This window comes from Amblyomma americanum, chromosome 4, assembly GCF_052857255.1.
Source record: "Amblyomma americanum isolate KBUSLIRL-KWMA chromosome 4, ASM5285725v1, whole genome shotgun sequence".
NCBI lineage: Eukaryota > Metazoa > Arthropoda > Arachnida > Ixodida > Ixodidae > Amblyomma > Amblyomma americanum.
The window spans coordinates 13592819-13619503 of record NC_135500.1 but is presented as its reverse complement, the minus strand read 5'-3'; the positions used below and the strand labels follow the sequence as shown (position 1 = coordinate 13619503).

At 45.7% G+C, this 26685-nt stretch overlaps 1 protein-coding gene and 1 pseudogene across 1 annotated transcript in view; both read left to right on the top strand.

The window, feature by feature from the left end:
- The window catches only part of LOC144127740 (venom allergen 3 homolog), a 79992-nt gene that overhangs the window by 14515 nt on the left and 38792 nt on the right, over nt 1-26685 (top strand). Inside the window, exon 2 of the mRNA XM_077660638.1 lies at nt 4260-4438. Within this exon, the coding sequence (XP_077516764.1) occupies nt 4260-4438 (179 nt within the window). The remainder of the gene's footprint in view (nt 1-4259; nt 4439-26685) is intronic.
- Nucleotides 11167-13589, top strand: LOC144127631 (uncharacterized; annotated as a pseudogene).

The following is a 26685-nucleotide window of genomic DNA, read 5'->3' as shown; positions in this document are numbered from 1 at the left end:
GGGCATTCGCAACCCTGTAGATGAAATTACTGAGGGTCATTCCATTTCGCAGAGGGTGCAGATAACAGGGAGAAGAACGGGAATGGACGTACTAAATAGTCTAGGGTTCCCATGCATTTGGTCTACGAAGGACAGAGAGGACTTGAGAGAACCACATAGGACCAAGATCGTGCTACGGGCCATTGCGAGAAATCATTATCATCATCAGCCTGACTACACCCATTGCAGGGCAAAGGACTCTCCCATGTCTCTCGAATTAACTCGGTCCTTTGCCAGCTGCGCCCACTGTCTGCCTGCAAACTTCCTAAACTTATCCGCCCACCTAACCTTCTGCCACCCCCTGCTGCGCTTGCCTTCTCTTGGAATCCACTCCGTTACCCTTAAGGACCAGCGGTTATCTTGCCTTCGCATCACACGCCCTGCCCAAGCCCATTTGTACCTCTTGATTTGGAGTAGGATGTCATTAACACGCGTTCGCTCAATCACCCACTCTGCCGGCTTCCGGTCTCTTAACCGAGAAATATAATGAAAGAAGAAAGGCTACGGCGGATGCCGTCAGGAGAGCATGTAGCGCGACGGAAGAGGCAGTGTACGTGGATGCGGCAGCACCAGACAACGGGATATCAACCGTAGCATTCACGGATGCCGAAGGGAATCTAGTAAATGCGACGTCATTCCGATCCCAGGAAATATCCCAGGCGGAGGAGGCGGCGGTTGCTTTTGCGATGGTTTCCAGAAATCTCTCAAGTGTAATTAGAGGCTACCAGACTGCACGTCGGAACTATAGCAGAAAAAGAATTGGAGAACACGGAAGAAGAATGGACCAAGCTAGGGAAGACAGGGACTTGAAGACCGTAGTCATATGGACCCCTGAACGCTTTGCGGATGTTGGAAACGAATGCGTTCACGCCGCTGCCCACGCGCTATTTCCCCGAGGACCAGAACATTCGAAGGAACATAATTATTCACAACCGTTATTAAGCTATAAGGAATTACTTGAACATTTGAGATTAACAAAGAAAATACACGCCGAACCGGACAAAAGTTTAAACCGCCAGCAATGGGCCATTTTGAGGAAATTTCAATCATATGACGACTGCAGCGTTCGGAAACATGGACAGAACGAAGACACTACATGTGCTAACTTTCAAATGAATATTTGGACATAACTTCACCAGCGAAAGTGCTAGAATGCCAGAAGAAAAACACAGGATAACACTGGACTAACAATTGAGGTTTAATAAACAGACGGCCAAACAACGTCACTAAGAATTCCGGGGGCGCTTAGGCGATCTAAAGTGCGCGATGCGAGAGGCTTTCTGCGCCCACTTTGGCTGCTTCTTCTATTTTTTATTTATATCTCATTTCTTTATTTTTACTTTTTGTCTATTGTTTGCACCTTTAAGGTTTAATTTTTATTTTTATTCCGTTACACAGTTGTATGTGTATTTTAACCTTTTTATTTTTATTTAATTTTTCGTTCATTACAAATATTGAGTAATTAGTAATTAATGACCACTTGCTAAGAGCATATGTGTTATAGCAATCATGCCAGTGATGATGTCAAAGCGTGACAGATTTCGCGGACGGACGGACAACGATGAGCCATTAAAGGCTTTCACCTTAAAACACGCATGCGTACTAGACTCACTAAAAACAACACATATGTGGCGATTCACCAATGAATGGGCACATGCTCAAGCTATGGAAAACAACAAAAGACACCTATTTTGCCTATCAACCTTACGCGCGCACTCTTCCGCTTAGAAAATTAAATTCCTTGTTCGTGAGTACCAAAGACGGTGCACTGACGCACGTGTCACTGTGTTGCAGCCGGATATGGTAGGCCTCCAGGATTTCCTTCTCCTCCTTGTTTTTACGTTTTCCGATGACTGACATGTTAAAAGCCGGAACACAGTACTCACAACTCCTGCAGTGACGTGGGAGATTTTTTTGATCAGACAGATTTTTCAGGTCATTGTTATGTTCGCATGCCCGGTCATTTACACATCTGCCACTTTGGCTTGTGTACATACTACCACATGACAGGGGTATCTTGTAAACGGCACGAGTCGAAGAAGCAACGAACCTATTGGCATTATTCACAGTGTCGCCCTTGCAGAGATTCTTGAACATAAAGCAGACAGCTTACAAGGTGCAGGGGAGACTGCCGTCACGCTGTGCCGTTGTGCCACTTTCTTCAGGTTATGCGAGACACCGTGAAGATAGGGCACCGCTTCCACTTCCTTCCCCTCCAGTCTAACATTCCCGGAATCACGTGTGTTCTGTATCTCAATTTTCTGCCGCATCAACTCGCCAACTGCAGCGAGCACGTGAGCCGGATAACCAGCGTCACTTAGACGCAGGACTTGCTGGTGAAAGCTGTCATTCGCTGTATGTTTGCAGCTCTTCTGCAAGGCATTGCTTAGGCAAGGGCTAACTATGGCTCTTTTTATGAGTTTGGAGTGCGACGAAACATAGGGTAATAGCGCTATCTTAGTTCCCGATGAGTGGCTCCAGGAGACTTGGCCTTCGTTAAACGTTAGCATTAAGTCTAGGAACCGAATGAGATTGCTATTGGCATTTCATGAGTAAAATTCACTGCACTGGCGGTCATGAAAAGAATACAGCACGTTGCTGACGACGTTTGCAAGCGAATCACCAGGTGCAAGCTTCAGAATGTTCAAAAAATCAACATATCTGAACACATGAAGAACGTGCTCGTGCACGCATTCAGTGCATGTGAATGTTCTTATACAGAGTGCATGCATTTATATAAAAGGATGCAAGGCTCTATAACAAAATTCTGGCAGCCAGGTAGCGAGGTGCTGGAAGCAGCATGGGAACACTTCTAACTTAGGGAAAGTAGTGCCTACTTATCCGGATCTTGAGAAGGAAGTAACTATAAACAATTTGAATGGGGTGGACAGCATATGGCAGATTCTCTCAGATCATGAATGGAAGTTTACAAATAACCCTAAACAGAAAAGTATACAACAGCTGTATTTTACCGACACTCACCTAAGGGGAAAAAACGTGGAGGCTAATGAAAAGGGTTCAGCTTAAGTTAGGGACATCGCAGCGAACTATGGAAAGAAAAATGATAGCTGTTACGTTAAGAGACCGCAAGCGTGAAGAGTGGGTGAGGGAACAAAAGCGGGTTGATGAATTCCTAGTCGAAATCAAGAGGAAGAAATGGGTTTGGACAGGGCAGGTAATGCGAAGGCAAGATAACCGCTGGTCCTTAAGGGTAACGGAGTGGATTCCAAGAGAAAGCAAGCATATCAGGGGCGACAGAAAGATTGTTGGGCGGATGAGATTACGAAGTTTGCGGGGATACGGCGGGCGCAGCTGGCAAAGGAAAGGGTTAATTTGAGATACTTGAGAGAGGCCCTTGCACAGCAGGACGCGTAGTCAGGCAGAAGACGATGAGTCGAAATCAAGAGGAAGAATATGGTTTAACAAAGTTGTCATGTGTGCTAGTTGGTATAGCTTCTTAAATTCTTAAAGCGCTTGGAAAGAGGAAGACAAGAAAAGTTCGCGGGACAAACGGTACTCCCAACTCTATTTTAAACCTTTTCTTCGATGGCCAGATTGCCTGCACAGTCGTCTCATAAAAGCGCCGACCAGGGCAAGGTAATCGCTAGGTAGCGGCGCTGTGGAGGCCGCCCTTTTCAATGTCTTGTTAGAAAGTAACCGACGTAGCCACTGCGCGGCGCTTTTTGACATGATCTTATGTTCCGCTAGATGCTCCCATCCTGGTTACGGAGGAATACTGAGCGCCGCTCCGCAGGCACTACGCGCAGCATTTTCTGCAGCATGGAGCCAGAGCAGACGCCGTGGTAGTGGCGACGCTCCCCTGAATATTGTTCACTTTTAGGATCGTCCTTCGTGCGCCAATTGTCGGGACATAAAAATGAGCTTTCACCTTGATGCAGAGGTGCTGAGAGAGGTCAGTCATTTTTACCTTTGTTTTCAGTTCGATACTACCATATTCGGCTGCTTGACAGACTTGCATTAATCTTTAAAGGTGTTTGTTTCGTCTGCGCTAGGGTATGGCATTAATGCTGTAAAACAAAACTGAGCGGGTAAAACGGTGAACGGGTAGCCGAGGCCATTCGGAGAGAAGGGAAGTGGATAGTCGAATCCAGTTTTTTTTTTCTGTAGTAGCGGCAAGACAAAGATTACAGTAGAGGGATTTCCTTCCTCCTGCAAACGATGTAATCTGGCTGAACATGGCTTCTCCCCACCCACTGCAGCTCGGTTTCCACGCGTCGGTCAGAACGTTGGCTGGCGTGGCGAAAACCGGAACCGAAGCAGCGTCAGTTGGAGCCAGCGCATCAAGAACTGGTTCGACGAGCACAAGTACTACCCGACAGAAGGCATCGGCAGCTTCAGGGTTATCCGCGGGCACGCCAAGACAGGTCATTTCACTCAGGTATGAAACAACCCTTGCCCTTCTTTAGGGATGAATGAGACACTATGGATGGATGGAGGAAAAACCTTTAAATCGGGCGGTGGTTTAAGCCGCCTAGCCATGGCTTGTGAAATTTTACTCTTGTATTGAATCAGATTATCTTCACTTGGTTAGTTCTACCTGCTTAAAATCTACTTTTACTTCACTGTCCTTAAACCCCAATGCTTTGAATAAAATTAATTGATTCATATTTGAACAGCGCAATAAAACAACGGAACACAGCGAAGAATGGACACCACAAGCGCTGCATTGTGTTCCGTTGTTTTATTGCGCGGTTCAAATATGAATCACTACCAACTCGTCCAGTTCGCAGATTTAAAAATGAATTGAATTTGAATTGAATCTTTATTGTTTCACGGATTCTTTCCGCGTAGGGGGCAGAGGTAAAGGCCTCATTGCTTTCCACTGCAGGGTGCAGCCCTTTACAGAAAAGTATCAAGAGTTCAGCCGTTTCCTCCTCCTCTCCGCACGCAACGCACAACGTGTCTATCTCGTGGTACCTGACTCTATATGTCTTATTCCGCAAAACTCCCGTCCTGGCCTCAAACAACAAAGAGATTCCCTTACAATTATCTAACAAATAATGCACTTGCGCAAAGAAAACAGGACATGGTATGACCTTCATGCTCTGTCTTGGGATTGGGGGGCTCGAAGTCTTCTTGTTGCCTTCTTTTACCTTCTGTAGAAGACTGACTGTGACACTGCTGATGACGTCAGTGGGGTACCCTGCTTTCTCGAGACGGGCAATTTGGTTTCCAAAACTGTCTTCCATAAAGTGCGGGCAGCTTTTGTTGAGCGCTGCTTGAAGAAGTGTTCCTACAATCCCACGTTTTATCAATTTAGAATTGGCGCTTTCATAAGGAAGCAGACTTTTCCTCGTACGTGGGTTGTACTTGTAACACAGATTGCAATCGGGTTGACCAAAGTTGATCTGCAGATCTAAAAACTAGATACAGTTGCCTTGAGGGATTTCCCAGGTGAACTTCAAGCCTCTAGACTAAGTGGTGAACAGCTTAACAATCTCTGGCACCAAACCTTCAATACTGCCTTCTGACGGAGCGTTCAGTATGACCAGGTAATCGTCCACATACCTCATAATTTTGAGTACGGCTGTCCCTGTCAGGTTTTTCTGGATGCGGTTGTCCACGGCAGATAGGTATATGTCACAGAGCACCGGTGCGACTGCAGAGCCTATGCAAATGCCATCTTTCTGCACATAAATTTATCTTCGAAGGATATGGCTGTCGATTGCAGGTAGAATTCCAGCAAGGTGATGAAGTCGTCCGTACTGATTGCAGTGTAATTTTGAAAACTTATCTCATCTGTGCTGGAAACCTTCTCCCGAACCGTTTCTAGAAGGTTTTCATGTGGAACGGAGTAATATAGATCCTCGACGTCTATGGAAAACGCTCAGGTGGCAGAGTAAAGGTCTTGAAAAGCAGTGATGGCCTCTGAGGAACTTTTGACTAGAAAAGGATCATCGAGAGTCAGGCGCTTGAGTTGTTGCTGTAGATACTTGCTGACTGTAGCCTGCCAGGTCCCTCTTTCAGAAACAGAATTTAATCGCCAGCACCGTCTGCCAAGCAAGGTATCTAACCTTTTGCATCCAAAAGAAGCAGACGCCTCCGAAGGTGCGACGCGTATTTGGACTAACGGAGCCGTCATGGGGTCATGTGAGACTCATCTGCAAGATTATGAAATCGGAATACTGGAATCAGGCTAGGTTGCTGGAAGATTGTCTCAAGGTACTTGTGAATGAGAGCACTGAACCTTCAGGGCAAGCTCGTCGCCTCGCCAAGTACAAGAACTTGGCCGCTAATTCTACAGATTTCCAGTGGCGCCATGTAGTCTCAAATCTGCCTCGTAAGGAAAAAAGTCAGCGAGAAGCGGCAGGCGCAGTCACCGTTCTGGGGGACGTGCCATTACCCGACAGCGTCAGAAGAACTCTGCAAAATGGCCCTAAATTCAGCTATGGACCACATACAAACCGACCACAACTTCTAGAACTTGTGAGGAACGTAGCCACCGGGGTATCTGTAACCAACAAAGTGAGAGCGATTGGTGATGGCGTCGACTGCCTCGTGCGGAATGCTGATTCCGGACCAAGAAGAAGGCCTCCCATTTTGAAGACGGCAAAGGCTTCCTTTCTTCTTTCACTCCCTCCTTTATCCCTTCCCTTACGGCGCGGTTCAGGTGTCCAAAGATATATGAGACAGATACTGCGCCATTTCCTTTCCCGAAAAGCCAATTATTATTATTATTCAGCGTAGCGGTGCCACCGTACTCCAGGCTGACAAGGAAGGGGGATTTGTCGTGATGCCTGAATCGCTTTTCAAAGACAAAGCGCATGCAGCATTAAGCAAGAATTTTAAGCAACTAAAGTTTCAACCAAAGAAACAGAAATCCACTGCTGTGCAGATGCTACGGACACTCTCCCTCGACAGGATGAAAAGAGAAGTAGAAAACTCAAAGAAAAACTTCCTGGAAGTATTCTTTTCAGGTAAAACCCATAAACCTGATTGCCCCCTAAGGACCATTGTTTCTGAAAGAGGGACCTGGAAGGCTACAGTCAGCAAGTATCTACAGCAACAACTCAAGCGCCTGACCCTCGATGATCCTTTTCTAGTCAAATGTTCCACAGAGGCCATCACTGCTTTTCAAGACCTTCACTCTGCCGCCTCAGCGTTTTCCATAGACGTCGAGGATCTATATTACTCCGTTCCACATTAAAACCTTCTAGAAACGGTTCGGGAGAAGATTTCCAGCTCAGATGAGATAAGTTTTCAAAATTACACTGGAATTAGTACGGACGACTTCATCACCTTGCTGGAATTCTACCTGCAATCGACAGCCATATCCTTCGAAGATAAATTTATGTGCAGAAAGATGGCATTTGCATACGCTCTGCAGTCGCACCGGTGCTCTGTGACATATACCTATCTGCCGTGGACAACCGTATCCAGAAAAACCTGACAGGGACGGCCGTACTCAAAATTATGAGGTATGTGGACGATTACCTGGTCATACTGAACGCTCCGTCAGAAGGCAGTATTGAAGGTTTGGTGCCAGAGATTGTTAAGCTGTTCACCACTGAGTCTAGAGGCTTGAAGTTCACCTGGGAAATCCCTCAAGGCAACTGTATCCAGTTTTTAGATCTGCAGATCAACATTGGTCAACCCGATTGCAATCTGTGTTACAAGTACAACCCACGTACGAGGAAAAGTCTGCTTCCTTATGAAAGCGCCCATTCTAAATTGATAAAACGTGTCATTGTAGGAACACTTCTTCAAGCAGCGCTCAACAAAAGCTGCCCGCACTTTATGGAAGACAGTTTTGGAAACCAAATTGCCCGTCTCGAGAAAGCAGGGTACCCCACTGACGTCATCAGCAGTGTCACAGTCAGTCTTCTACAGAAGGTAAAAGAAGGCAACAAGAAGACTTCGAGCCCCCCAATCCCAAGACAGAGCATGAAGGTCATACCATATATCCATAGAATTTCCCACAACTTGAAAAAGATAGGCCATAGATATGACGTAAAGGTTCTTTTTTCCGCCCCCAGTAAGCTTTCTAGTATTTGTACTGTCCTGTCTAAGAAGCGAGAGTCATGTGAAAAGAAGCACGATTATCATTACGTCCAATGCGCCACCAACTTCGTGTATCGAATTCCGTTAACCTGTAGTTGCGTATATATCGGACAAACGGGAAAGTGCGTCAACGAGAGACTGCGGGAGCATGAGAGGACAATAAAAAACCACGAAAGACGCCGCCTACCAGAGCATACTGTGGATCATGGTTGCAAGCCCATATTTACCTATACCACGATTCTTGCCGATGCTAAGACCAAACTTCGGAGAGAAATAAATGAGGCTTTTCATATTGCTAACACCGGTGACGAATGCGTTAGTACTGCTTCAGTTGTTCTGCTCGACAAAGAGATAACATTCTTAGATGGACATGTGTAAATTCGATATCCTCTAGGTTGCCTTACGTCGGTGAAACTCGGTGCTGTTATCTCTGTGGCTTAATGTGTTTAGAGTGTTTCACACTCGCTTTTTTGACACTGCTTTTGCAACGAGGATAGTTACCCGTTGACATGTATCACTTTTATGTTTGACTGCTTTTGTTATGGTTTTTTTACACTGCTTTGCTAAGATATCTCATATTCCCCGCGTTCATTGTTCACCTCATGATTCTTCAGTTTCTCTTTTTTGGTTTTATGCTTTGATTGTTATGTTTGGAGTATCATATCAGTTTGACAGAATGATATCTGGTTGTACCCTTGGCGGCGGCTTGCTGGTATTAACAGCGCACGTGGTTTATCTTTCTTTTGGTTTTGTAATCTTTCTGTTGGCTAACACTGGTATATATTCAAGTTGCCTGCTCTTAATAAACTAGTTCGAAGTTGCGCTCTGTTCTTGTCGGATGTGTTACTTTGTTGTGTCCTGTTTTCTTTGCGCAAGTGCATTATTTGTTAGAAATGAACCAACTCGCCCAGGCAAGAGTGTTAAATACAATTATCGTAGATATTTTTTTTGCCAATTTCCTGCTTAAAAGTCCTGTATGTTTAACCTTTTTCTTAACCGATAATTGCTGATTTGCCCCCTATTGCTGTCCGGATATTGCTTGTCAGTTTTCTAGTTCGCATTCTCTATTTCGTGTCAACATTCCTTATATACAGGTATCTGAAAACTTTTCTTGCCCACCGTTTTCTCTGAGTTGGCGTGAGAACAGCACCAGGATGCGGCCACCTAATCCGCTCTGCTTCTTCGTCCAGGTTACGGCATGGGCTGTGTTCAGCAATGCGCCGCTATCGTCACCTACCCATGAGATCTGCAAGCTGCCCTGCCACTTCAACGACACTTGTGATGCCGCATGCCCGCAAGACAGGCACATTTTCATCGCCGTCCCTCCATCGCATGAAAGATCCAGATCAACAGCGACATCATTTCCTGCCTATATGAACAGCTGGCGGGCCCCCGGCGCCCTTAGTGGGCGTGAGAACAGCACCAGAATGCGGCCACCTAATCCGCTCTGCTTCTTCGTCCAGGTTACGGCATGGGCTCTGTTCAGCAATGCGCCACTATCGTCACCTACCCGTGAGATCAGCAAGCTGCCTTGCCACTTAACGACACTTGTGACGCCGCATGCCCGCAAGACAGGCACATTTTCATCGCCGTCCCTCCATCGCATGAAAGATCCAGATCAACAGCGACATCATTTGCTGCCTATATGAACAGCTGGCGGGCCCCCGGCGCCCTTAGTGGGCGTGAGAACAGCAACAGGATCCGGCCACCTAATCCGCTCTGCTTCTTCGTCCAGGTTACGGCATGGGCTCTGTTCAGCAATGCGCCACTATCGTCACCTACCCGTGAGATCAGCAAGCTGCCTTGCCACTTAACGACACTTGTGATGCCGCATGCCCGCAAGACAGGCACATTTTCATCGCCGTCCCTCCATCGCATGAAAGATCCAGATCAACAGCGACATCATTTGCTGCCTATATGAACAGCTGGCGGGCCCTCTGCGCCCTTAGTGGGCGTGAGAACAGCCCCAGGATGCGGCCACCTAATCCGCTCTGCTTCTTCGTCCAGGTTACGGCATGGGCTCTGTTCAGCAATGCGCCACTATCGTCACCTACCCGTGAGATCAGCAAGCTGCCTTGCCACTTAACGACACTTGTGATGCCGCATGCCCGCAAGACAGGCACATTTTCATCGCCGTCCCTCCATCGCATGAAAGATCCAGATCAACAGCGACATCATTTGCTGCCTATATGAACAGCTGGCGGGCCCTCGGCGCCCTTAGTGGGCGTGAGAACAGCCCCAGGATGCGGCCACCTAGTCCGCTCTGCTTATTCGTCCAGGTTACGGCATGGGCTGTGTTCAGCAATGCGCCGCTATCGTCACCTACCCATGAGATCTGCAAGCTGCCCTGCCACTTCAACGACACTTGTGATGCCGCATGCCCGCAAGACCGGCACATTTTCATCGCCGTCCCTCCATCGCATGAAAGATCCAGATCAACAGCGACATCATTTGCTGCCTATATGAACAGCTGGCGGGCCCCCGGCGCCCTTAGTGGGCGTGAGAACAGCACCAGGATCCGGCCACTTAATCCGCTCTGCTTCTTCGTCCAGGTTACGGCATGGGCTCTGTTCAGCAATGCGCCACTATCGTCACCTGCCCGTGAGATCAGCAAGCTGCCTTGCCACTTAACGACACTTGTGATGCCGCATGCCCGCAAGACAGGCACATTTTCATCGCCGTCCCTCCATCGCATGAAAGATCCAGATCAACAGCGACATCATTTGCTGCCTATATGAACAGCTGGCGGGCCCTCGGCGCCCTTAGTGGGCGTGAGAACAGCCCCAGGATGCGGCCACCTAATCCGCTCTGCTTCTTCGTCCAGGTTACGGCATGGGCTCTGTTCAGCAATGCGCCGCTATCGTCACCTACCCATGAGATCAGCAAGCTGCCCTGCCACTTCAACGACACTTGTGATGCCGCATGCCCGCAAGACAGGCACATTTTCATCGCCGTCCCTCCATCGCATGAAAGATCCAGATCAACAGCGACATCATTTCCTGCCTATATGAACAGCTGGCGGGCCCCCGGCGCCCTTAGTGGGCGTGAGAACAGCACCAGGATGCGGCCACCTAATCCGCTCTGCTTCTTCGTCCAGGTTACGGCATGGGCTCTGTTCAGCAATGCGCCACTATCGTCACCTACCCGTGAGATCAGCAAGCTGCCTTGCCACTTAACGACACTTGTGATGCCGCATGCCCGCAAGACAGGCACATTTTCATCGCCGTCCCTCCATCGCATGAAAGATCCAGATCAACAGCGACATCATTTGCTGCCTATATGAACAGCTGGCGGGCCCTCGGCGCCCTTAGTGGGCGTGAGAACAGCCCCAGGATGCGGCCACCTAATCCGCTCTGCTTCTTCGTCCAGGTTACGGCATGGGCTCTGTTCAGCAATGCGCCACTATCGTCACCTACCCGTGAGATCAGCAAGCTGCCTTGCCACTTAACGACACTTGTGATGCCGCATGCCCGCAAGACAGGCACATTTTCATCGCCGTCCCTCCATCGCATGAAAGATCCAGATCAACAGCGACATCATTTGCTGCCTATATGAACAGCTGGTGGGCCCCCGGCGCCCTTAGTGGGCGTGAGAACAGCACCAGGATCCGGCCACCTAATCCGCTCTGCTTCTTCGTCCAGGTTAGTTCTGTTACTTCCCTGTACGCTAAGAAATCTAATGACGTGTGCCTGTTGCTGTTCCCACTCCCGGGAGTTTTGCTTTGTGTGTTCAGTGAATGCTTTGATATTGTAAACCAACTTCTGGCGTTGTCCGGGGACGTTGAGCTCAACCCTGGGCCTAACACGAGGCATCAGGTACAGGACTCTCTTCCTGACGTCCAGTCTAAGCAGTTGGAAGATATGTTTGCAATACTGGAGACTTTGAACACGCGAACTGCGTAAATGCAACTGGACCAAAAGGCTTTCATAAAGTCTATTGATGATCTTAAGAAGTCCCAGCTGAAGTTAGAAGAAGATTTGAGCGAAATGAACAAAAGATTAACTAACGTTTAGCGCAAAACTGTTACCATCGACGAAACCGATAAGGAAGTACATCCTTTTCAGCAGTTAGTTGACCAACTTTCTAGTGAAAACTCTCAGCTGCGCGCGCGCCTGTCTGAACTTGAAGACAGGCAGCGACGCGATAACTTTCTGTTCTATGGCATACCTGACGCGCAATCAGAGTCCTGGGCTCAGTCAGAAGAAAAGCTAGTCAAGGTTCTTTCATCCTGCTTGGAAATTCCGTCCTCTGAAATTTTGATCGATAGAGCGCACAGGCTCGGTGGGTAAGAGGTGGTAAGAGGGATCTGGAAAGGGGTGATGGTCCCTAGCCTGACCTTCGGGAATGCGGTCCTGTGTATGAGGCCAGATGTTCAAGCAAGGCTGGAAATTAGGCAACGGGGAGTAGGGAGGTTAGCTTTGGGAGCACATGGCAATACACCAAATCAGGGGGTACAGGGTGATATGGGATGGGCGTCTTTCGAGAGCAGAGAGGCTAGCAGTAAGATAGCATTTGAGGAACGATTGAGAAGGATGGAGGAAAAGCGGTGGGCTAGGAAAGTTTTCAGATACCTGTATATAAAAAATGTTGACACGAAATGGAGAAAGCGAACTAGAAAATTGACAAGCTAATATCTGGACAGCAGTAAGGGGGCAAATCAGCAATTATCGGTTAAGAAAAAGGTTAAAGGAACAGAGAGAGCTTTGTGGAAAACAGGGATGCTGACGAAATCGGCACTAGAAACATACCGGACCTTTAAACAGGAAATTGTCAAAGAAAATATCTATGATAATTGTAGGGGAAGTTCTTTGTTGTTTGAGGCCAGGACTGGAGTTTTGCGGACTAAGAAGTATAGAGTCAGGTACCAGGAGATAGACACTTTGTGCATTGCGTGCGGAGAGGAGGAGGAAACGGCTGAACACTTGATACTTTTCTGTAAAGGGCTTCACCCTACAGTGGAAGGCAGCGGAGCTGACTTACCCAAGGCATTGGGGTTTATTGATAGTGAAGGGAAAGTGGATTTTAAGAGGTTAGAAGTAACCAAGCGAAGGTTATCTGATTGGTGGCTAAAAGCAAGACAGGAGTAAAATTTCACAAGACATGGCTAGGTGGCTTGAGCCACCGCCCGATGTAAAGGGTTCAGCCGTATCCATCCATCCATCCATCCATCGCATCGGAAAAATGTCGACCAATTATTGCCAAATTTTCATCCTTCAAGGTAAAGCAGAGAATACTGCTTAACTGTTCTAAGCTCAAGGATGAAAAAATTGCGCTTAGCGAGGATTTTTCTTTCGCCACCCGTCACGCTAGAAAAAAACTGGTCGAATTTGGCAAATCCCAGCCGCTCACTTTCAAGCTTCGCTTCAATAAGCTTTACATAAAAAAATAAATGCTACTCCTACAATCACCCTGATGACTCCGTTCATGAAATCCCAAGCGCCTTCCCGTTGCCAACCGTCCGTTCTGAGGACCCTACGAATGATACCCACAGCGCCTCCGCGCCACCGACCGAACTTGTTACCAATTAGCACTGCGCGAGGGACAGTGGAACTAAGTCCCCGGCCATTACCCCACTTTCTTTTTTGTTCACAAATATTCGCAGCATAATACCTAAACGAGATTATCTTTGTTCTGTAATTGATGCTTGCGATGCTGACATTGTATGTCTTACTGAAACCTGGCTATCGGCGAAGATAGATAGCTGTGAACTTCTTACCTGTAAAAAGAGATCTAACATTTATCGGTGCGACAGGGGTTCTAGATGTGGCGGAGGCGTGCTTGTAGCTGTTGCTGATACTGTTATGTCTTTCCCGATCCATTTTGTAAGCGCGTTGGAACTTGTACTGGTTGAAATTCACACATGCTCTAGGAAATTGATAGTGGGCGTTTGCTATCGTCCGCCGTCTACCTTCCCCACCTTTGTAAACGATCTTCATGATGTCATTCATATGATTACAGTCCGTTATCCGAGCAGTCCCTTTACCTTACTGGGTGATTTTAATTTCCCCAACATAGTGTGGTCTAATGTGAGTTCTTATTGTGAACCTTTTTCAAGTGAATGCGACATGTTCTTGAATTTGTGCAGTGATTTTAACTTATCCCAGCTTGTAACGCAGGCAACTCGAATTTCACCTACTGCGTCTAATATCCTCGATCTGGTACTCACCACATCGCCTGATTTTTTTCCAGCCCATATCATACTTGCCAGGGTTAAGTGATCACCTACTCCTTCATTTTGCTTTGACCTGCGCAGTTCCCCATCAACGTAACCACAGTAAATATATCCATGATTACAAAATTGCTGATTCTGATGCTATTAACCTTGAACTGTCTGTTTTTCTAGACCATTACTTGCTAAGCTTTCATGATCGCTGCGTGAATGCTAACTGGAGCCTGTGTGATGAAAAAGTTGCTGCGCTCACTGAAAAATATGTTCCACGCTTAGTCATCACCTCTAACCGTCAATCACCATGGTTCACTAAATCGTTAAAACGGCTCTGTAATAAGAAAAAACGCATGTTCCGCTATGCAAAACTAACCGGTTCCCAAGAACGTTGGACTGCTTATCAGGCCGCGGCCCTTGAATATAAAAGTGCACTGAAGGATGCCAAAGATTTGTTTTTCAATGACACATTACCTTCCCTTTTGATAAATAACCCTAGGCAATTTTGGAGCGTAATTAACAAAAAAGACAATTCATCCATCAGCCTTAAAGACTCCAGTGACCAACTAATTCATCCTAATGAATGTGCAAATGTTCTAAACAGTGTATTCGTTTCAGCTTTTTCCAAAAATCAGTGTTCGGTAACCCCTGCATATAACAGTGCTGACTTTTTACCGATGGATTCTATTGTCTTTGATCCTGCTGGAGTGTAAAAAATTGTCGAAAAACAAAAGGTTTTTTCATCATGTGGTGTTGATAACATTAGTTCGAAGTTCTTGATTAAAACCAAAGTATAAAGCGCAATAATACTCTCTAACCTATTTCAGCAATCTCTTGAAACAGCATGTATACCTGATGACTGGAAGGTTGGGAAGGTGATTCCCTTGCATAAATCTGGTGATCAACATTCCCCGCATAATTATCGACCCATCTCACTTACCAGCATTCCGTGTAAAATCATGGAGCATGTTATTTACTCTCACCTTGCATCGTTCCTTGATTCTAATGCCTTTTTTACGGACAGTCAACATGGATTTCGAAAGTGGTTTTCTTGCGAAACACAGCTTTTAACCTTCACAAATGATCTAAACACATTCCTCGACAGGGGTTCCGTTGTCGACTGCATATTCCTCGATTTCTCAAAGGCGTTTGACAAGGTCTCTCATGAACTGCTTTTTTCTAAACTTAGTAAACTTAACCTCGACCCTAACGTTCTTAGGTGGCTGCATTCGTTTCTCACTAATCGTTCACAATTTGTCACCGCTAATAATGCTTCTTCCTTCACTTCTCCAGTTCGATCTGGAGTACCACAAGGCTCTGTTCTAGGGCCTCTGCTTTTTCTTATATATATCAATGACTTACCTGACAATCTATGTTCAACAATAAATCTTTTTGCTGATGACTGCGTCATATACCGCGAAATTAACAGTGACTCTGATATAGCTCTTCTTCAATCGGATATTGATCATGCTCTTGAATGGACTAACAAATGGAACATGGAACTAAACATAAAAAAGTGCAAGTACATGCGGGTTTCTCGTCGTAACACCACATTGCCTTCATATCGTCTTAATAATTGCAGCCTTGAGTCTGTGCCTTTTTACAAATATTTAGGTGTCTTCATTTCCCATAATCTTTCATGGAAAGTACACATAGACTATGTAAGCAATAACGCTAACCGCATGCTGGGCTACATACGCCGTAACTTTAATCTTTCTTCTAGCTACGTAAAACTGCTTCTCTACAAGTCGTTGGTTCGTAGTAAACCAGAATATGCTGCATCTATCTGGGACCCCTATCAAGAGACACTAATATACCAACTCGAATCTATACAGAACCGTGCGGCCCGTTTCATTCTCTCGAATTATCACCGTAACTCTAGTGTCAGTGCCATGAAATCAAGCTTATCACTCCCACTACTGTCGCAACGTAGAAATATATCCCGCCTTTGTCTATTCCATAAGATTTACTACGATAACCCCATCCTTAAGAGAAAATTTATAACGCCACCTTGCTACGTTTCAGCTCGGATCGATCATCGTCATGAAGTTGGTATTCTTTCATGCCAAACAAACCACTTTTACAACTCATTCATCCCCAGCACATTGGCCCAATGGAATCACCTTCCCCGATCGGTCGTCGAAATAAGTGACCATTCCGTGTATAAATCGGCTTTAACTAACTTGATGGTAACATAGTACATGTAATTCTTGCGCCCTGCCGTTTATTCTTTTCAGCTTATGTGGTAGTTCAAACGGACCTGGTCTGCGTGGTATGCTTGTTTGCGTGGTATGCTTACTTTTATGCTTACTTTTATTCTTTGCTCATAATTTCGTGTTAAATGACTGTTAATTGTTTGATTGTATTTGCTGTAACCTACTGATTTGCGCGAGCCATATTTTTGTTCAAATTTTTGTGTTACTTGTGACTGCTGTTCCTTTGTTTTTTTTGTCTGTTGTACCCCGCTCCCCTCTGTAATGCCCTCGGGCCCTGAGGGTACTGAAATAAAATAAAATAAATAAAATAAAATAAAAATCTTTCTCAATCGCTCCTCAAATGCTATCTTAAAGCTTTCTTCTCTGCTCTCGAACGACGCCCATCCCATATCACCATGTACCCCCTGATTTGGTGTATTGCCATGTGCTCCCAAAGCTAACCTCCCTACTCCCCGTTGCCTAATTTCCAGCCTTGCTTGAACATCTGGCCTCATACACAGGACCGCATTCCCGAAGGTCAGGCTAGGGACCATCACCCTTTTCCAGATCCCTCTTACTACCTCATACCTATTGTAATTCCACAGTGCCCTATTTTTCATGACAGCTGCATTCCTACTAGCTTTATTCGTTACATATTTTTCATACTCTGTCAGATATTCAGCACCGTTATTTATCCACACTCCAATATACTTATACTCATCCACTACTTCTAGCGTGAACTCCTGTATTCTATGCTCACCGACCTCATCGTTAAATACCATGACTGCAGATTTTTCCTTACTAAACTTGAAACCTAATCTATCTCCCTCTATACCACGTATGACGTCTATCAACTTCTGTAAATCTTCCTTGTTGTCAGCCATTAGCACTTTATCATCCGCATACATTAGTCCCGGTAATGATTGTTTAATCCATTCTCCTTGCTTGAAAATAGAAAGGTTGAAGCCTAGTCCAATGTTCCCAGTATGTCCCACAAATCCTCTTGAATAACGTTTTCATAGGCTCCCATAGTATCCAGAAATGCTAGCCATAGGGGCTTGTGTTCCGTTTAAGGCGATAGCCATTAATCGCTGATGCTGTCGTCCCTCCGTTCGAAAAGGGTGTCGCACGTTTAACTCGGCAACTAAAAAATATAGCTGAAAAAGAAAGGTGCTTCAGATAGAGGAGAAAAAAATAAACCAAGAAGGCAAGTTTGATGACTATATAGTAATTAGGTAATTAAATATAGTCATAAATATCGAAATTACATCCAAAAGAGCGCGGACATCGATATAGCCACGGGAACGGTGTGAGGTCACATCCACCGGAATTCGTCACGGCATAGTGACAATTGTCACAGATTGGTCGGAAAAACGTCGGATTTGTGTCAAATTTGATGAAAAAATGTGTAATTAAGCGTAATTAATACTTAAGATCCCCAAAAGATGTATAATTTCGGTATAGATATAGCAATGAAAGCGGTGTGACGTCGCATCTACCGGAAGTCGTCACGGAATAGTAAAAATTGTCACAGAAAGGTCGGAAAAATGTCAGATGCGTGTCAAATTAGGTGGGAAAATGTGTAATTATGCGTAATTACCACTTATGATCCCTTAAAGCAGTGTAATTTGGGTATCGATTTAGCCACGGGAACGGTGTGACGTGGGACAAGCCGTGGAAATTTCTGTAAATCTGGCATTGATTGACAGGTGCTGCGGTGTGTGTGATTGATTGTCGCAGAAAAAAAAGGCAAAGACCGTCTATGGCCGCGCGTCGTGCTAAGCAAAAAAAGTCAGCAGTCGCCCTTGGGCAGACGGTGTGTCAAGATGCCCCGTCGCCGCGCTGTGTCAGCAGTGGAACTTTCTGGAAGCGGCTTTCGCCTCGCTACACTTTAGTTACCAAAGTGTCTCGTAAATTTTTCAGCAATCTCTATACGCTGCGTTAATGAAAACCGATTGTCCTCCAACCTCCTTTGTTCCCGGAACCCATTCTGTAGTTCCCCTAGCACCCCCTTGTTCTCCACCCAAGTCTGCAGTCTGTCCTTTATAATCTGCATCACAACCCTGTGAACCACAGATGTCACTGTGATGGGACGGTAGTCGCTTATGACAGCTTTGTCCCCCTTTCCCTTATATATCATGTTTACTCTACTCAATCGCCATTTATCGGTAGCTCTGCCATCCACTATCATTTTGTTCACTACCTCTCTTAATGTTTGGTTGGATTTTGGTTCTAGCATCTTTATTAACATTATGGGAATACCATCCGGTCCTGTCGACGTGCCACTAGGAACCTGCTTCTCTGCTCTTTCCCACTCACTTTGCTCAAGTCAAGCAATTTGCTCAGGTAAAGTGAGCTGTTTCTCCCCTGTGCACGGTTAGCAAGGCAATGGAACACTTTGTTTTTAAGCTCATAAGAAGTTTTCTGGAAAATAATAATTTCTTTTCAGAGGGAAAGCACGGCTTTCAACGTGGTCTATCCAGGGTTACGCAACTACTACACGCAACTAGTGATATCATGGCAGCTTTTAATGGTGGTGGGCAAATTGATATACTGTTCCTCGACATCGGAAAGGTGTTTTACCAAGACTGCCACAAGAGGTTATTTTTAAGCTAAAAAGAACTGGCTTGATGGTTACTAATCCCATCGACAACAGTAAGTCTGCATAGAAAACTCGCATTCTTCATCGGCCCCTGTATTATCAAGGGAGTACCACAAGGTTCTGTCCTTGGGCCTCTTCTTTTTGTGATCTATTTAAATGACCTGTCTTTGGATTCCTCTGTACAATGCTTGTTCTTCGCCGATGACTGCATCGTGTACCACAGCATCGAATCTGTACAAGGTCTGACTGTGCTATGTGATTACCTCTCTGCAATTAACATTTGGTGCCAAACCTGGCTTATGAACTTAAATGTCTCAAAATGTGCCCATATGATGGTCACAAGAAAGAAAAAACCGTTAATATATACCTTAAAAATTAACAATTCAGATGTCAAGCGGACTGACAACTTCAAATATCTGGGCGTTAGTTGACTCCAAATTAGCGTGGAACGCACAAGTTGATTACGTTGTTTCGACGTCCCTAAAAAAGCTGTTGTTTTTGAAGCAACGCATGAGGCACTGCACTTGTGCGAGAAAACTTGGAGCATTCACGACACTCGTTAGACCAATGCTTGATTACGCTGACACTGTTCGGGACCCTCATACTAAGAAAAACATCAAACTTATTGAAGGGGTGCAAAAGAAAGCACTTATATTCATTTACAACGCTTACCATAGAGGTCTCACTGTTTCAGATCTGAGAACGCGAGCGGGGCTCCCGTCACTAGAAATGCGCCGTAAACTACACCGCCTACAAATGATGTACAATATTATCAACAACCATGTCAAAATCAATTTTCACACTTGCATGCATTTCAACGAATCCAGGAAAACGAGAAGCAAGCACAGGAAGGCAATTGCAATACTGCAGGTTAAAACTAACACCTACCGTTCATCAATCTTTCCTCGAACCATAGCCTAGTGGAACGTCTTACCCTATGAGGTTGCTGGCATGCCATCTGTTGAATCTTTTGTAACGGCCGTGTCACCTTATCGATGATGCAAGAAGTATTTCTTTACAGCGCTTCTTGCTTTGCCGTCCGCCTTTCCAAGTGGATTTCTTCTCTCTTTTTTCTATTTCTTGATTGTGCGCTGTCCCTTGTGGCTGATTGTCAATCGCATGTTTTCTTGCTTTCCGCTGTTAAAATAAACTTGGCAATTGTTCAAGAACAATGTATCCACTCCTGCTTTGACTGCCAAGAGGCAGTTGGCAGTATTTGATAAATAATAATAATAATAATAATAATAGTAATAATAATAATAATAATAATAATAATAATAATAATAATAATAATAATAATAATAATAATAATTGCAGTAACTGGTCTATCCTCATTCGATAAATTATGTGTAACAATTTTCTAAATTTTTCCGTCATCATTGTTCTAATGTGTTTCATTGCTTCATCCCCATCTAGTCGAATACCCTGATCTGTAACAATAAACCTTTGCTCTAGCCTAATCTTATTACTCATTGTATTTATGTGTTCCCAGAATTTCTCGGCTGCTTTTCCATCCTTTTTTATTTATTTTGACATCCATTGGGCAGCTTTTCTTCTAATTTTCTCATTAATCAAAGAGGATGCTTCCCTTCTACACTGAAGGTATCTCATGAAGGTATCCCATTTTCTATCTACATCAGCTTCTGGTTCCTTTCTCTTCTTGGAATATCCGTGTTCCCTGGACGCTTCCGTCCTTCATTGGTTTGTCTTCTGAAACTCAACTTTATAGGCTTGTGATCCCTACCTAGACTTCTGGAACCATCTTCATCTATGCTCATTACCCCTAATCTGTTATACATCCTCTGTGACATTAGTGCATAATCTATCGTCGAGTGCAGACTCCCTACCTCCCATGTTATGAGCCCTTCACACTTCTCGGTACTGTTGTATACAACTAAATCATGCCTGTCACACATGTCCTGCAGCATGCCTCCTGTCGAATCTGTGTACCCATCCAGGTCTTCTATGTGTGCATTCATGTACCCTAATAGAATTATCTCGCCCTGTCCTCCTAGCTCATCAATGTCGCTTGCAAGTGCAATACATTCTACCATTTTCCAGTTTTCCTCTTTGCCGTTAGCTCCTGTCCACAGGTATTCAAAGCCAAGGAGTGTTTGCTCTCCTGCCACTTTTCCTTTTAGCCATAAATGTTCCTCGCATCCCAGTTTAACCCTTTGAAAATTCTTACTTTTATGAATGAATGCCCCATTTCCACCCCCCTTTCTGCTGCTCTCTGTTTTATTGCAATATTTCCATGCGTAGTCTGCGTTGCAGGGTGGTTGCTCCATGTCTCTAAGATGTGTTTGCACTAAACCATATATCATTAATATCTCCTGCCCTAACTGTTCTTCTATTTCCTCCCATTTCAGCCTATTTCTGCTACCTTTCATGTTAATGTAACCTACAATCCGCATTAAATTGGCCCCGGCACTTGTGTTTATTTCTTCTCCTATGGATCCATCCTTTCTTTGACCTTGGTTCTTAATTTTCTACACTGGTTCCCTCCGAGCTCTGGGTCCCCCCAAAAATGCGGTTGCCTTGCGACCTATCCTACTGCCTACCCTCTTGCCAGTGGCACCACCGTAGTGAATGCCATCTTGTGCAAAAGGGTGGGGCCTGACCTCGTACACGTCACTGTTAACTTCCATTACCTTGTATCCTAGTCGTCGACTCATTAACCTAATTACACGGTTAGCCTCAACGAGCCTTCTTTTCGTTCCACTAGACTGCCTCTGGACCTCTGGGATTGTGCATATGCTCACATGCACACTCTCAGGGGCCTATCTAAGCCTACGCATCCGCACTTATGTTTATCGAGGTTCTGGCTCCTCCCCTTCAGCACATCGTTGAGACAAGCATGGATAACGACAAGGTGTTCGCCATCCATGTTGTCCCCTACCACCTCCTGGGCTTAGGCCATTGCATCTACCATGCACTTCCCGGACTGGGCCTCCACCTGCACCGTTTTCCGCCTTCACTGTCGTCGAAACGCCTCCCTCAACCCTCGCTACGTTCGAGTCACCAACTACCAGAACCTTTCTGCGCTGTAACCGTTCGCTTCCTGACTGCGACTGTTGCCCTCCGGATGGCGCTAGTGGTCTCTCCCGCCGCCGTACGCTACTGTCTTGGCTAAGATCTCGAATTCCGTCCCGTCTAAATAACACCAACGGTCGCACTTTTGGCACTGCACTAGCTCACCGTCCACTTTGGGTTTCCTAGCTTGCCGACCCATCGTTTGGCCGACTACGTAACGTAAAAGCCCGCCAAAATTCCTACACAAAAACTTTCGGCACTACGCGACGTAAAAGCCCGCCAAAATTCCCACACCAAAAACCTTCAGCACTACGCAACATAAAAGCCCGCCAAAATTCATACGCAAAAACCTTCGGCACACACACTTCCGCTAGCTTTCCTACTCTTAACTCGGTTTAAAACTACTGCCCCTAAAGCAGGTACAAAAGTAAATACGAAAAAGCATTCAGCTTAGGGCGAAGTCGCTGGAGCGCCGAAAAAAGCGTCCTCCCCCGACGGCGTCACGAGCCAAAAAAAAAAAACAGCCTAGGCGACACCTGCTGGTAGAGGTTGGCCCACTAGAGTCAATGACAAATTTTCCAGCATTAACGAACAATTATGTAACAATATTGACGGGTTTCCATAACTAATTTTCACAGGCTCAGGACAATGGGCAAACAAGTGACAGGACGTTCCTACCCTGCGGCCTCTGGGCCAGCACTTTATAACTACCCCCGTTAACCCACCAAAACTTTATTTACAGACCGCTGACGACCAATCTCTATATGTCTGTGGAGAGCACTGCTTCCTGCTTTATAGCGCTAGCCGTTAATGCGAACGTTTTCAGCCAAAGCATCCTTGTTGTCGTCAAAAGCGTCTGTGTCGCCGAACGTGAACGAGTGAGGCAAGGGCAGAAAAGACACCCCACAAAGGGGGACCATATAAGCCGTGCCGGCGCCTCGTGCATTCCCAAAATGCTGGCTCAAGGTTTCCGGAAAAGGCGTGCTTGAGTTTGTAGTCATTTTGAGTCCGTGCATCACCAGAAGGAGGAGGTAGGTGGGGGACAGAACAAATGCTGCACCACATGGCCCGATAACCCCGTGCTTAGAGACCTTGCTTTGCCCATTCCGTTTGCTTTCTCCACACGGACTGAGTGAAGGCTTGCGGTTAAGGAATGTTTGTATTCGTAGTCATTTCGCGCCCGCCAAGCAGCCCATGCTTAGAAGCAAGGGGCTGGCGGCACCACGTGCTAAGGGCTTAAAGCATTGCCAGTAAGAAATCACACCGAAAAATGTACAGGAATTGCTTATTGAAATATCAAGGCAAAAAGTGACGCCTAAGGCAAAAATAGGCGCTGCTCGGCTTGCAGATTTCCTAATCACGAATTCAAGTAGCTCAAAAAAGTAGTAGTGATTCTCTCATGCTCACCAGTATAAGCGGCAAACACGATCAGCTGCTACCGCTCAAATAAACTGTTCACAACAACGAGGGCTCATTGTAACTTTAAATTTGAGCAGAGCAACGATTTTCCAGCACGAACGAAAAGAAATGGACAGATGTGGTTGACCTGAAACGCAGGCTGGGCAAACTTGAATCACAGGGCAAGAATGTAGCTCAGCTAAGGGCTGAGGTTGGCACCCCCGAATAGCACACCCGAATGCTCAACCTCGAGCCTCCTCAATCTGAACAAAGGGATAACGAAAAGCTGCTGGACAAAAGCAGTTAGGTGACTGTAGAGCACAACCAGCGGCGTCTGACAGAAAATTGTGTCATATCTATTCACTGACTGGCAGCCAGAAAGTAAGACAGAACTCAAGGTTCAATCTGTCGCTTCGGGAAGCAGTCCGATGGTGAAGCCTGGCGGCAAAGTACGAAAAAGCTGAGTGTCTCAGACTACGTACTGTTAGTACCAGAAAACATAACAGGAAAGCTGCGTGTACTCTTAACAGACACAAGAAACTGGGCAAAAAGAACAACTTCAAGTGCGTGTTGCATAACAATGATGGCTGAGCTCTTGTACGGAGAAAGAAGGGGGAGAGCTCGAAAGTGATTGCCAGCGCATGCGATCTGTGTGAAGCGGAGCAAGAAGTTTCCTGCCAAACATTACCGGCGATTCATACATTCTTCCATATAGTTTTGTGAACTATGCATGGAAATAGTAATAATAATAAACATACTGACATGGAAATGGGTGTTCAATAAGAAACAAAGAATGCGATTTGAAGGCTTTATTTTATAAAGTGCACTACTTATTTTACGCAGTAATGGTAACATAAACATGGTCCATTAATGATGCTGATTGTCAGTTTTTGAAAGCGCTAAATCAACACGGACAAAGAAGGAACAGACATGGACGAGCGCTACTTCGAACTGTTTATTTCATGTCACCCAAGTGCTTTATACAGCGGTGAAAGGCTCCTCTGACCGGCAGAAAACTGTACCTGCGCGATAAAAGAAGTGTAGCTGCCGAGATTGAGAGAAACCAGAAAACATGCGCAAGATTACGTTCATACACTCAGAAATGCGGTTTATTTTTTTTTTTGAAAATGATATTGAAGGAGCACTGACACAAGTGCTTCCCAGTGATTTTTTTTACATTACTGCCAGCCGCTTTTTGGCGGCCAAAGCAAGAATGGGCAGAGTACAGTGCATTTGCAAACAGGCACGCACGTGGTATACATTGGGTTATGAGAGACAAATAAAAAGGAGAAAAGAGACAACATGGCACATCGGACGCGAGGCCTGTGCATAGCTTACAGAACTGCTGTGCAATTGCCAAAAAGATAAGGGACCGCCGCCGATGATTCACTGGAGAAGAGAACACTACTATCTCAAGCAGGCATGCAAAGCAAGCAAAACTCGTCAACTGTTCCGATACTAAGGTAGGCAACACAATCATCTGCAATGAAACGGCAGCGCACAGGAGATTCAAAAGACAGATCATTGAGATAAATAAGGAAAAGTAACGAGCCCAGCAAGGATCCTTGTACGACCCCTGATAGAACAGCCGCCAGTGCAGATGTGGACCTACCAAGTTTGACGTATTGGTAACGTTTTGAAAGGTAAGAAACAAGCCACTGCGTTATGTTGTTTTATAACAGGTTTTTTAGCTTCATTTGTAACTTGGGATGTGATACAGAATCGAAGGCTTTTCTGAAGTCCAGCATAACTGCGTCTATTTGTCCACCTTCGTCTAAAATACTAAGAAATTCATTTGTAGTGTGGATCAACTGCGTGATAGTGCACAAGCCTCGACGGAAACCATGTTCGACTGTTTAGGAAAAATTGTTGATCACTAGGAACGAACTGAAGTGATTAAATATGAAGTGCTCCAAGACCTTGATCGAACTACATAGCAAGAAAAATTGACCGATAATTAGTTACACAGTGCTTATCCCCAGATTTGTAGACCGCAATAATTTTGCCTAACTTCCAGTCCTTCGGAATATCTTAGGTGCGCAGGCTTTCAGAATAAATTATAAGCAATCAGTTAGAACACCATTCTGCATGCCTGTGCAGAAAAAATCATTTAGGATGTCGCCTGGGCCGGTGAATTTTTTTGGGCCCAGGTTGCGTAGGGCTGAGATAATTATCTGTTCGTCATTTTGAATCTCGGGGATTACATCTAACGAGTGACGCTCAAGCTCGACGACCTCGTCACTGCCATGGAAAAACACACTAGCAAAATAGTTTTTAAATGCTGTTTCTACACCCGCCGCGGTGGCTCAGTACTTATGGCGCTCGGCTACTGATGCGGAGTACCCGGGTACGACCCCGGCCGCGGCGGTCGAATTTCGATTAAGCGAAATTCTAGAGGCCCGTGTACTGTGCGATGTCAATGCACGTTAATAGAACCCCAGGTGGTCAAATTTCCGGAGCCCTTCACTGCGGCGTCCCTCATAGCCTCCGTCGCTTTGGGACGTTAAACCCCCGTAAACAGTAAGCCTAAATGCTGTTGCGGTCCTATCAATGTCTTTAACCTCAGTGCCCGCTATATTTATTTCATTTATGGTCTCTTTTCTAGTCGCCAACTGTGTCCAAAATTTAGCTGGACTATTGCGCAGAAAGTTGTGCATTTGCACGTTCAAAATGTTATAATTTATCGTTTAATTATGTCCGTAAATCTACACGGAGTAGCGCCAGCGTAATAGGAGCCGTGCTTGGCCGTGAGCGGCTTCGATAATCTCTCGGGTAATTTGATCACGACTACGTCCGATAATATGACACTGATATAACCATGGAGCACAGTTCCGGAACTTACTGCGGTGGATGGCTAGGTTGCTTCCGGACGAATTTCTAACATTATTGTTGTGCTGGCGTAGCCGGTCGATGAGAAAACAGCCTGTTTGTTCAACATAGTTTTTGCCGCAAGATAGAGGGATACAGAAAACGACACAATCAAAACAGTTTACGTACCCAGTTTGGTGTTTGATGCTGTTGCCACCCGCGCGGCTGGCAGTGGCGAAATGTCATAAAGGACGAAGTGTCCCTAGCATGCGCTCGTTAGAACGCTCGGGACCTTGACCAGGGCCGGACGCTGCCTACGCCGCTCCACAGCTATCTCGTCTCCGGCAGCCTTCAATAAATGTGGCCGCGGTCGCCTTCCTGGGCGACCTTCACATTGAGGTGACCCGTCTAGCCGCACCTTCTCC